Source organism: Aspergillus alliaceus, assembly GCF_009176365.1.
Source record: "Aspergillus alliaceus strain CBS 536.65 unplaced genomic scaffold BDW43scaffold_9, whole genome shotgun sequence".
NCBI classification, from domain to species: domain Eukaryota; kingdom Fungi; phylum Ascomycota; class Eurotiomycetes; order Eurotiales; family Aspergillaceae; genus Aspergillus; species Aspergillus alliaceus.
This window is the reverse complement of record NW_022474692.1, coordinates 389,520-400,674: the sequence shown is the minus strand read 5'-3', so window position 1 is coordinate 400,674 and position 11,155 is coordinate 389,520. Positions and strand designations below refer to the sequence as shown.

The window sequence follows — 11,155 nt, the reverse complement described above, 5'->3', positions numbered from 1 at the left end:
AGAAAAAGAACTCCAGTCTGTCAAAATGTTTTAGTCGAAACACAATTACCCACGCGGAAGAAACGGTCCGTATGAAACGGTCAAGAGCCTCTAATGTTTCATTTTAACTGCTATTACTGGATATCCTCCTTTATCAAGTTATTAAGGGTGACAATTCTCCTGAAAATATGACAAAGAATATTCTCAAAAATTTCCTGTGAATAGTTCTTTTTTTGACTTTCTGGGATGAAACCAACCCTTTCGGCTGATGATTAGTCCTTAAAAAAGAATTATATCCCACCCGGCGCCGAAGTAGGCGCTATTCCTATTATTGGGCGATATCACAAGTTCCTAGATGTTAAAAAAATGGAAAATTGAACAAGACATCTTTTCTGTTCGGTTCCACTGCTATGGTTAAATCAGTTCTATATTATACTGGGTGCAATTGATCAAAACCACACGAGAAAGAGGAGAAATGCGGCATGCATTGAGTGCTAGTGATAAGACTAATCTTCCAGAAATAGCCTAGCCTGTTAGATCACAGGTGGAGATGGCTGCCATTGTTTGCATCCTAAACAAACACCTCATACGGAGTATCATCACCATTGCTTTCATCAATCATCTATGTACCATTAGCACCGACTGAGCGATTTATCCCTCAACAGTAACAGAAGAAATATTACATGGATTAGGAAAGCCCTTGCAATAACGATCAACAACGGACACACCACCGAGAGATAACAAATACCCTGCCATTCGACACTCACCAAGCAACCACTCCAGTCCAATGGATCAAACACACGCCCGGGCCATGGAGGCCCTCCAACCCTTCGTCCATCTAGCAAACTCAAGCAGCGCTACATCACCGAAGTTCGTCGCCAATCTAATCACGAATGCCACTTCAAGTCCAAACACCTACGTCTTCGCAGAGCTACTGGAGACGCCCTCAGTCCAAGCCCTTCGGTCAGAGGACACACCCGCAGAATACCAAGGATACCTTACACTCCTAGAGATTTTCGCCTGGGGCACATGGCAGGACTATCAAAGTATGGCCCATTCCCTCCGAACTATATCCCCAGATAGCCAGGACCTAGAAAGATTAGGGGATTCAATAGAGTGGCTAACGCATTTTAAAAACAGCAACGCCGAATCTCCCCCAACTCAACAATGAACAGACCCTAAAGCTCCGCCTTCTATCGCTTCTTACCCTCTCTGCAACCATCAAGCCGCTCACATATCAGACACTCATGGATACTCTCTCGATCACGGCTCCCTCCGAGCTCGAATCGCTAGTCACAACCGCCATCTACTCATCTCTCATTACCGCCCGTCTGTCCCCGGCAACAAGCCCCCCAACCATCAACGTGACTTCCGTGGCTCCCCTGCGCGACGTGAAGCCCGAATCCTTGACAACGATGATATCAATCCTAACGCAATGGGAGACCCGCTGCGGCGACGTCATCAGCGACATCGAGACTGAGATCGCCAAGATCAAAACCGACTCGGCGAACCGGCGGGCTAAGGAACATGCCAAGGCTGTGTTGATTGAGAAGACAATGCAAAGCTGGGGCTCGGACGGGAATGATATAATCTCCCGGCCACTAGGACCCAGAAAGCAGGGCTGGCACGGAGGCATGAGGGGCGGGGTCTCAGGGTTCGTGGGCAATAAGCGCGAATTCAGCGCGGATGACTTTGACGACGGATACTGGGATAATGGAGCTGATGGGGCTTTTGATGCACAATTCGCTGCCTCGAGGATGGATATTGATCAGGGCGCAGGAGCGTCTTTAATGGGGTCATCTGGTGTTGGGACTAGACACGCTAAGCGTTTTCTTGGGAGGAAATCCTAATGTGATGAGATGCACTCGAAAGATTATGAAACATCCTAGGTCTTTCAGCTAGCAGGTAACTTACCTTTGAAGCTAAGGCGAGCATGACAAACGAACGAAACATCAACGACTCTCCTAGACCCGTATGATTTCTTACTCGTATAACCTGTGCATTTCGCGCCTCGGACTTGATTCCTCGCATTACTTATGTCACATTGTATAGCCTAATTATCATGCATCTAACACTAAACCAAAAGACTCGCTGAAAAATGTTTAACAGACAAGTTTAGCAGAAATGGGGTATTCGGAGAATGTAAATGGACAGGAAAGGAATCAAAAAGAGGAGAAAAAAAAAGACCCCATGTTGACAAAATCGAGGGATGAACACGAACCCCTATGACCGGAGGCTGAGCCATTACGGATCCGTGGAAACGAGCTTACCATGTCGCCTTGCCACATGGGTTCAATATCTCGACGATGGAAGAGAAGAAAAACACTTCTTTCACATATTTAGGCATCCAATTTAGAGCAGCACGTTCTCAGTTGTCATGAAACTGAATGGACGAAGCCAAGGCGACATCGTGGTCTTGTATGCCGGGCTTCGTAGCGTATGATCAAAAATGGCCGGCTGTATAAAGCCGGATATCATGTCCGCAGTAAGCTTCCGATAAGGGTAATAAAGTGAATGCTAGCGAGATGTGGGACTTGGTGGATTCTGGCAGATGTAACGCCAGCGAGCTTAGAGCATGGTGCCAGGAACGAAGATGAACAGGATACTGAGAGCGGCAGCGACGAAAGCAGCGATTAATAAGGTTGCTGTAGAGCGTTTGTTCAACAACTTCCGCACATAAGGCTCCCGGATTTGTGACCAGTTCATAAAGGTGTATTCACTGTATCCGAGAAACGCCATGACAGGATCGATCTTATACTGGTATGAGACAATAAAATAGGAGGCAACAAGAAACGGTAATATCAACTGCATAAACGTTAGTGTTAGAGTGGAGCGGAACTAGGCAAACGACCATATCATACCCAGCAACGGATGTGCCTTGGCTTGTCACGAAGGACAACATAAAATGCACCCCAGAAACCGCCCCCGAAACTTATAAGAGCAAAGGCGAGGCGTGCAACTATACTCAGTGGGACAAGATTGCCCAGGGCCTTCGCCTGCAAAAACCCTGGGAATGCATCGCGTTCCATCGCCTGGAAAACGTAGTCTTTTGCTGGATCGAATACTTCTGGGTCATCTCTACCATCATCTTCAACCAGGCTAATGATTGTAGATACCATGTCCTCGGGCAGCACGATTTCTCTTTCCGCGCCGGGGAGCAGGTAGGTATACAGAATCTTCTCTGCGCTTGCGCGAATATCAGCCCGTGCCACAGTGTGACCAGGCGACGTCGAATCATTCCGCGTTCCAGAGCTTGCGCGAGGTAGCTGTTCATTTGATGGTGTACGGGCGGCATTCTGCGAACCAATGCTATTTTGAGGTGAATGCCCGGAATTATGGCCATCGGAGCGCAGGAACGCCGACAATCTCTGATCAGCGTCTTGATCATCCGGCTCATGGTTACCATGGCGCAAACCAGAGGGACCAGCTTCCACTAGGGGAATGTCACCGAAGTTATCGAGGTTCCCTAACGCATCAGAAGAGCCTTTGCTATCCGCTTTCTCCAAATCGGGTGTAGCTACTAGAACCGATCGGCGTAACTCTCGAACATAATGACGACACAAGGACATATGCTGCGAAACATCAAGCCTAGGTCAAATACTGGTTAGAAATATGTCAAGCGACGGAACAAAGTATAAGGAGCGCGTTTATCGTACCAAAAGTCCAGATAGTCTACAGATCGCTGTTGGTCCCGCATGTAAATGTAAAACGAAAAAAGATCGACGGGAGCAAGAGTGCGACGGCTAAGGACTTCGAAAAGGGTCGGGAGGCGATTCCGCTGTTCCAAGTCCGTAAGTGAAGGCGACGCCATCTTTACTAAATGATCGTATGTCGAAGGAAAAAAATTGCTCTAAGAAAAGGGGAATGAATGTCGAGGTCGGGTAGCGTGGGCGATTAGTTGTAGATAAACCGCAAGAGTCCAATTAAGATTATGATTGCTGTAATGAAGAATACTGGCAAGCGAATCGAGTAATGAGCGACTAGGGATAATGATTTGGGTGTGGAAATTGGAAGAAAGAGTATCGTGAGTAGTCAAGAAATTTCGAAGCCCGTCCGAAACAGGAGCCCCTGGGGGAGGGGAGTAGAGGAGAGTAAACAAACAGCCACCGGGTTGCAGCTGAAACCCCGATATCAAACACAACCCATTCAAAATCCAGCAAGGAATTCAGGCTGCAGAAGAAGCAGAGAAAGAATTGTAGAAACAGAAGCCCAGCCTTCAGGTAAAGCCTCCAAGAGACTTGGTGGTGGTACCTTTCTGCACGGCACGGCTGGCAGCCCGCTAAAGCTAAGCCAACGAACGGCCCGCCTGAACGTTGATCCGAAATTGACTTGGACCCACGGCTGATGATCACCTCCACGTTCTCGACAGCTTACGGCAAGGGATGCTTTCATCCATGGGTTCATTCCCATATTAAGGATCGTCAATCGTGACAAGTCACAAGAAAACAAGCATTTAGGGGGAAGATCTGCGAAAATTAAAAGCCAAAAAAAGTGACCATGCAGCGGATTGCCACTTGGATGGTTTTAAAAAATTATAGAAAGAAGGAGAGAAAAGCATACCACGATAGGAATAGGAGTACCGTACCAATACCCTTAGAAATTTTTATCTCCTAAAAATATAAATAATATAAAAAGACCAAAATGCTCCATGCTTCACTTGGGTATTTGCTCATTACACTTCAAAAACAAAACGCCTTCATCCGAAACTCCTACCTCTCCAAACTCATGTAATCGTTCAGTTGATTAGTGGCCATCCGCCAGATGCTATAAAAACAATCAGTATTCTAGGATTCCGAGTACCAAGCGATGATTGCAATGGAAGACTCACCGACCACTCGGGGATGTTTCGAATCTGCTGCCACATAAACTTCTCCAACTTATTTGCACTCTTTGCATATGGGGTGTTCTCGTTGTTGTATCTTCGGCAATTATCAAAGATCAACATGGCGTCTTTGACAAAATCTTGTGGCGTCGGATACATGTCCTTCTCGTGTTTCTCTTCCATGGTTGACAAGTCCATTGGTTCCTTGATCACCTCATAATAATCGGGAACCTCGTCGCGATTGACCGGTTGCGTAAAGGGCCACGCGGCACTATGGTTTTGCATGTCGTTTAGTAGATGCAGTAACTGGTTGTAGTTTGGACCATGGCGTGGTTGACGCGCTAATTCATCCATATCGGGCGACCATCCTGATTGCTTAATTGCCGGGATGTTCAATGGATCGATTTTGCAAGCTCCGTTTTTCCATTCCTTCGGTGGGGCGTGGATAATATGCGATCGGCTGAAGGCACGAATCTTCGCGTGTACTGCTTCTTTCTGTTTCAGCAGCATACGGCCAATCTCAAGATACCGTATTTTAGGAAGCATTGTACATTGCATGATGGTTCCTCCCTCATAATCCTTAATGTACCCCATCCATATAGATTTATCCAGCGTGATTTCTTTAGTGAAACCTTGCTTCTTGAAATATCCAATCGCATAGTTGTCCGCATATGTCAGAAAATGCATGATGTCTGATGTCGCTTTCACGTAATCCTGTATAGGGCTTAGCACTCCCTGTGCAGCGCAAAGTGTTGAGGCCGCGTACCTTCAAGTGGGACATCAAGTGCGCACCGTAACCCTTGACTTGCTGATCGGAAGAGATGGCACAGAAAACGATCTCAGCAAACCTGCGACTGTTGAACGGTCGGTATGTGATTCCTCTGCGCACCATTAGCAAGAGCGCATGTCAGGCTTCCGAAATATCATGCGCATATACCCTACAACTTCCAATGGATGCTTAACAATAGCGATAGATAAATGTGACCTATCGTAGACCAGTCGAGCAATGTAATCTTTTGGCATCTTCGGGAGTTGCTTTTGGAAAATGCACTTCAGCCCCGTGAGGACGACAAAGCTATCACGCGAACCATCGTTATTGACCACTCGAAATTCGATCTCTCCGCGACGCTCTTCCAGTACGGCGGGCTAGCGGTATGCAGGCATCAGCATGGTCCACATGAAGCGATTAAAGCAGGGCGGCTTACCTTCTCCGGGAAGGGAACGATCCTCAGTGACGGCTTTCCCAATGGTCCATCTTCAGGCTTTAAAGACATATTGTCAGCATAACCCAGGGACAATAGTTTTGCAGGCAAGAAACAGACCTTCGGTTCTTTCTCCGGGGAATCGGTGCGCGCTTTCTTACTCTGTTGTTGGGAATCTGGGGAAAGGGCTTCCTCCGAGGCTTTCCGTTTATTATCTAGACACTCGTTTAGCAAATAAACAGTAATCGCATCCCGAGGTCGCCGACTCACTTTCAGATGCCATTTCCGTCAGATGCGCAAATAATTAGGTTCGAACACTTGCTTGTCAGCTCCTTAGTCGCGATCTCCACGTTTGGCGGATGCTAATATGGGGGGCGGTGCCGGGAGTATAATGATCCGGCGCCATTATGCCAGATAACTACTTCTTCTTGGAGCTTGAGGGAGCTTCAATAAATTCCAATTCACTAGTCGTGCTGTCCTTTTTCTAATCACAACTTGTTGGTTTCAATTAGACTAACACATCCCCATGTCGTTGAACGAAGTTTGGGAGGCAGCCTCCGCAAGCCCTTACACTCCTCTGATTTCCAAAGATAGCCAGTTCTCCGTCGGTTTCACCCTCTTGCTATCTGGTAAGACGGATTTGCGCTACATGTCTATGAATCAACTATGCTGACTTGTGTTGCAGCATTCATCCTGACTGGTCTCTTTGGACTGAGTTAGTCTGACTAGTTATAGTGATTTGTTCTTCGTCTAACATAAATGCAGATCGTTCTTTCTTAAGTATCGTTTCGTTTGGCGTCCCGGCCTCATTGGCATTCGGGTAAGACTAAAGTAACTCATTCTAGGCGACTACTCTTTCTAACATTTCTGTCCAGCTTCGGAGCCGTATACATGATCTGCGCTGTTGGGGTCTACGTTTAGGGAGACTTCGTGACCTTTCCATGTACCATATACCCAATTGAATGAAAAGCAGAAGGGTTGTACCGTTAGAACCGTCGAAGCTCTTCTACACTGCAGACTCTCTCATAATCTAATTCTTCGGAATTTTTTTTCCCAGTCTTTCCCGCTCTTTTGTACATCCAGCCATGGCCGACGTGGAGCCCATTTTCTCTGCTGTTTCCAGCAATGCCCACCACCTCTATACTTTACTACAGTGCATTGGCTTTGTACCCAAAGCTACCGTGCATATTACCCCAGACGGGATCCGCATTTCTGTGGAGGAAAGCCGAGTGATACAAGGGCTCGCATTCCTTGACAAAGCACTTTTTACCAGCTACACCTTCAACCCACCAGCGGCGTCGAATAATATATCAAGGGACTCGGAGGGCGATGATACCTCTCCAGACGCCACTTATAATCCATGTTTTGTTATATCGCTCTCCGCCCTCCTTGAAACGTTGAAAATCTTCGGCACAAATGATCCATCAAACACCGGGGCCAATAAGGCGATCAGCGCCCAACCGTCGAATCTTTCATCCTCTAATGCCTTCACCACGCCTGCCTTGCTTTTTGATCGCTCATGCACCCTGCAATACTTTCAGAATGGTTCTCCTTTGAGCATCACTTTATCTGAGACAGGGGTCAAAACCACTTGCGAACTGACAACCTACGAGCCCGATGGCGGCGAAGTTGACATTCCTCTCCAACGTGACGCCATCATCATGAAGGTCATCATGCGTTCTGCATGGCTACACAATGCAGTTGCGGAGCTCGGCGCGACTAACCCAAATGTGTTGAAAATATCCGCCTCCGCGATTCAGGAACCTTTCTTCTCTTTGTCCGGTTCGGGTGGTCCTTTCAGCGAATCTTCTATAGAGTTCTCAATAGAAGAGCAAAACCAAGATAATGGGGCATCGTCTCAGTCTCGCAAGTTGTTAACCGATGACGGTACATCCAGGTCCCGAGCTAAGAGGGCCAAGCTTGCACCTACTGTCACCGAGACCTTTCTTGTTAGCCCGCCCTCTTCAATGGGTTCTCGCATCAAGCAAGATTATCGGTTTTCTCTTATCCAGAAGGCCTCTCGCGCCATGGCTGTGGCTAACAAGGTAAGTATCCGAGGTGACCGACAAGGTGTCCTAAGTCTTCAATTCATGATTGAATTCGATACAAACGGGCCCAGCGGCACGGGCGGTGGCGCAAGACCGTCTGGGGGAGGGTTAGAGCCTACTGTGACATTTGTAGATTTCCGCTTTGTGCCGCTACTAGATGACGAAAGCGCGGCTGATGAGGGAGGCGCAGGTGGCTTTGATTAACGTCCATTGATGGAGGAACGGTGCTGAACCAGCTTACCTGTCAGCAGTCAGTTATCCTTTGATAATCGGCCATTACACATTGCTTGCTCTATACTGAATGGCCATAGCCCTGCGCAGACAGGCTTTGTCGTAGTTGTATCTTGCACTCCACCGCAGAACAGAGTCATGTTCAGTTTTGCATCGTCTCATAGTTGGTCACGCGATTCGTTTATACTAAGATATGAGTGTCCTGTTGGTCAAATATCTTCTCTCCGCCGCGAACGCCTAGAGCTCGTTGTCCATTCGGTTATATATATAATATATATGTATGTGTGTGTGCCCTGCTTATACATGTATGAAATACAATTCTTAACCGGGGTAAACTCACGCTGCTCACCTCAGAACCACTCTAGTAATGTGCCGACTAACGGCGAGAGGGAATTACTGCATCGCATACTGTCTTATCTATGCCTTTCCGCTGCTACCCATAATGTCCATCCATCGCTCCATTGATCGCGCGAGGACCTTGATTCCCTCGTCAGTCACCTGTGTCATGGGTTTATTGATATTGCCTCAGATATAATCATTCCACGGGTCCAAGACAAGCTTATTGACGTTAAACTTGGTGACCCCTGCTCGAATGCACGCTTTCGCTAACTCCGGGGAAGAGTCGTTCGTTCCGTGCAACACTAAACGGGCACGTCCGTTGAGTGCTTGGGAAACCCCTTGAAGCCTGAGGCAATTATTAAGTTTAGCGACGTCCTATGTGACGTACGTCTTATGGCTAGTCTTACCGGTCCATATCTAGTTGCGGCCCTTCTAGGGCTATAATCACCGTGAAGGTTGCCGGCGCTTGGAGCTAGATAGTCAACACCGGCACTTAAGAAGTCTTCTACATCTTCTGGGCTGGTCAAGATTGTCAAGATTCTGGTCGACACAGCATTAAACTGCGATCTTCGGGTTCCACAGTCGAACCACTTAACCTTCTAAGTCTCCCGTGTCCATAATTCCATCCTCACCACCTTCGATCCGCCCGGTCTCTGCCTCTGCCGATATCCACCTGGCGTGACAATATTCGCGCAAAGCCGCCGCTCTTTCTAGGTTTTCCTCCTTCTCATAATGGCTCATATCTGCCATGATTGAATCAAATGGTAAATTATCCGCTATATGTTTAATTTGATCGTAGTTCTGCGCATGATCTAGGTGAAGGGAAATGGAAACAGAGGCTGCCTTTGCTGCAGCTGCAGCTGCGTGAACAAGCGATGATGCTTGAATCAATGCCAAGGGGGAAAATTGAATGATTAACGGCAACCTTCTACTTTCTGCTGCATGAACAAAGACTGTGATGTGTTCGACGTTATAGCTTTGCTTGTTTACTCTCAGCCTCAGGAGAGAGAGCGAGCACTCCAACTTACGCAATTGCTGCTAGAATGCCATATCGAGCCTTTTCCGCACCTTCAAGAATTTGTAGTGTTTTATTTGTCGTGCGCCAGCTCATTTTAGAATAGGCTCGAGTCTGTTGCTTTGAGGAATACCGGTCTAATGAACGCATTGTTGGCTTTATCAGCGAGACATCTGGCGCTTCTTAATGAAACCCCTGGGGATCGCAGCAATTCTGATCCATTATCTTCAGTCGATCGCAACGACGCCATTCAGTACTACTATGAAACGCGACGTTACTTGAACTAAGCTATGCGCTACCAAACATATACTGGGAGCCAGGAATTGATCGCCACGGCACTCTTGATTAGCACCTATGAGATGGTTGATGGCTCTAACCGAGACTGGGAGCGGCACCTCAAAGGGGTGTTTTAGATACAGCGATATCAGAATAACGACGGTGAATGCGGAGGGCTTCGTCAAGCAGTGGTGGGCCTGGCTCAGACAGGATGCCTGAGTTGCTATGCGTGAGCGACGTCGTGTCTTCAGTTTCTGGCGACTAAAAAAGCATAGCTCAACACTTACAATACCGGAGCTATCAACCCGTGCGATCTACCTACTCGCACCGTTCATCAACTATGCCTCACGGGAGGAGTCACAGTCAACAGACATGGAACAACGTTTGGAACGAGGGAGCGAATTGATCTATATGCTACAGGAATGGCAAGACAGTCTTCCGCGAGAATTCTCTCCCCTCCCAGTCCCTTCGAATTCCGATGTCTTCCCCCCTCCCTCCCCAAATTGGGTCAACCCCCTCCTTGTGCGGCTGCCTTGCAATTGCATAGTCTAGCTCGGATTATGGTTATTCTACATTGTCCCTCTATCGGTGGGCTTCAGGACTACCGAGCTGCCAAAAAGCTTCTTACCTCTTCTGTTAGCACCATTTGTGGAAATGCCCGCTTGGTTGATGAAAATGATAAAGCGGCTTGAAGTGTGTCGCTTCAGTGTTTATTTGGAGGTACATAACTTTCCACCCTATGCTTTGCTACGGGCCAATTCCTAACTTGTTTTCAGCGGGCCTCAGTGTTCATACGCCTCATGAGCGAATTGCATTACTTGGTCTCATAGACATGTCTCAATAACGGATACGCTGGCCTTCGAACTCCTTGACCAAAGAGCTTGAAGTCGAATACCAGAAGGATGGGCTCTCTGTGTTCGCAAAATGTGCTAACATTTGGCGTATTATTATTCAACAAATTAGTATAGTCACAACATTTGAGGCCAACACCTCAACACAGGGTTAAAGAACCCTGCGGTAGTGACCAGAACCGTTAAAGAAGCTTCCATTTTGCGCTATTACGAGAGTCAATACAACCGCAGACTCTCTTCTTACGTCCTCAAGCTCAGATCCTTCTGGTTGAGACAACGACCTGTGGTACTATGCATTTACAGCCATGCACGAAGTAATATCTCTCAGGCTAGTATAAATTCACTAAGGAAATCATTATAGAAGCACATGTCCGTTATTTGCATCAAGGTTC

General features: G+C 47.4%; 6 protein-coding genes across 6 annotated transcripts; 3 read left to right on the top strand and 3 right to left on the bottom strand.

Annotated features, from left to right (window-relative positions):
* The first annotated feature begins 542 nt into the window (after positions 1-542).
* BDW43DRAFT_267962 (uncharacterized protein) lies at positions 543-1,988 on the top strand. The gene is made up of 2 exons (XM_032041062.1): positions 543-1,025; positions 1,120-1,988. Exons 1-2 carry the CDS (start codon positions 767-769, stop codon positions 1,827-1,829), a joined length of 969 nt encoding a protein of 322 aa, XP_031903092.1. The 5' UTR covers positions 543-766; the 3' UTR covers positions 1,830-1,988.
* rgsB (putative RGS domain protein (Rax1)) lies at positions 1,989-4,210 on the bottom strand. The gene is made up of 3 exons (XM_032041061.1): positions 3,636-4,210; positions 2,841-3,567; positions 1,989-2,784 (listed from the first exon to the last, which is right to left on the bottom strand). The coding sequence occupies exons 1-3, from the start codon at positions 3,788-3,790 to the stop codon at positions 2,548-2,550; spliced, it is 1,119 nt and encodes a 372-aa protein (XP_031903091.1). The 5' UTR covers positions 3,791-4,210; the 3' UTR covers positions 1,989-2,547.
* A 143-nt stretch (positions 4,211-4,353) lies between these two features.
* Positions 4,354-6,326, bottom strand: gcnE (histone acetyltransferase GCN5). The gene is made up of 7 exons (XM_032041060.1): positions 6,274-6,326; positions 6,124-6,218; positions 6,007-6,063; positions 5,739-5,947; positions 5,568-5,682; positions 4,808-5,515; positions 4,354-4,743 (listed from the first exon to the last, which is right to left on the bottom strand). The coding sequence occupies exons 1-7, from the start codon at positions 6,284-6,286 to the stop codon at positions 4,723-4,725; spliced, it is 1,218 nt and encodes a 405-aa protein (XP_031903090.1). The 5' UTR covers positions 6,287-6,326; the 3' UTR covers positions 4,354-4,722.
* Positions 6,327-6,447: 121 nt separating this feature from the next.
* Positions 6,448-8,338, top strand: BDW43DRAFT_251116 (Rad1/Rec1/Rad17 family repair protein). The gene is made up of 3 exons (XM_032039810.1): positions 6,448-6,632; positions 6,689-6,823; positions 6,879-8,338. Exon 3 carries the CDS (start codon positions 7,089-7,091, stop codon positions 8,253-8,255), a length of 1,167 nt encoding a protein of 388 aa, XP_031903088.1. The 5' UTR covers positions 6,448-6,632; positions 6,689-6,823; positions 6,879-7,088; the 3' UTR covers positions 8,256-8,338.
* BDW43DRAFT_308515 (OST5 family protein) lies at positions 6,530-6,924 on the top strand (the record flags this gene model as incomplete). Its single annotated transcript, XM_032046522.1, has 4 exons — positions 6,530-6,632; positions 6,689-6,718; positions 6,769-6,823; positions 6,879-6,924. 4 exons carry the CDS (start codon positions 6,530-6,532, stop codon positions 6,922-6,924), a joined length of 234 nt encoding a protein of 77 aa, XP_031903089.1.
* Positions 8,339-8,699: 361 nt separating the features above from the next.
* On the bottom strand, positions 8,700-9,732 carry BDW43DRAFT_298344 (class II fructose-bisphosphate aldolase; the record flags this gene model as incomplete). Its single annotated transcript, XM_032044540.1, has 5 exons — positions 8,700-8,780; positions 8,838-8,996; positions 9,029-9,135; positions 9,218-9,597; positions 9,650-9,732. 5 exons carry the CDS (start codon positions 9,730-9,732, stop codon positions 8,700-8,702), a joined length of 810 nt encoding a protein of 269 aa, XP_031903087.1.
* Between the last annotated feature and the right edge of the window lie 1,423 nt (positions 9,733-11,155).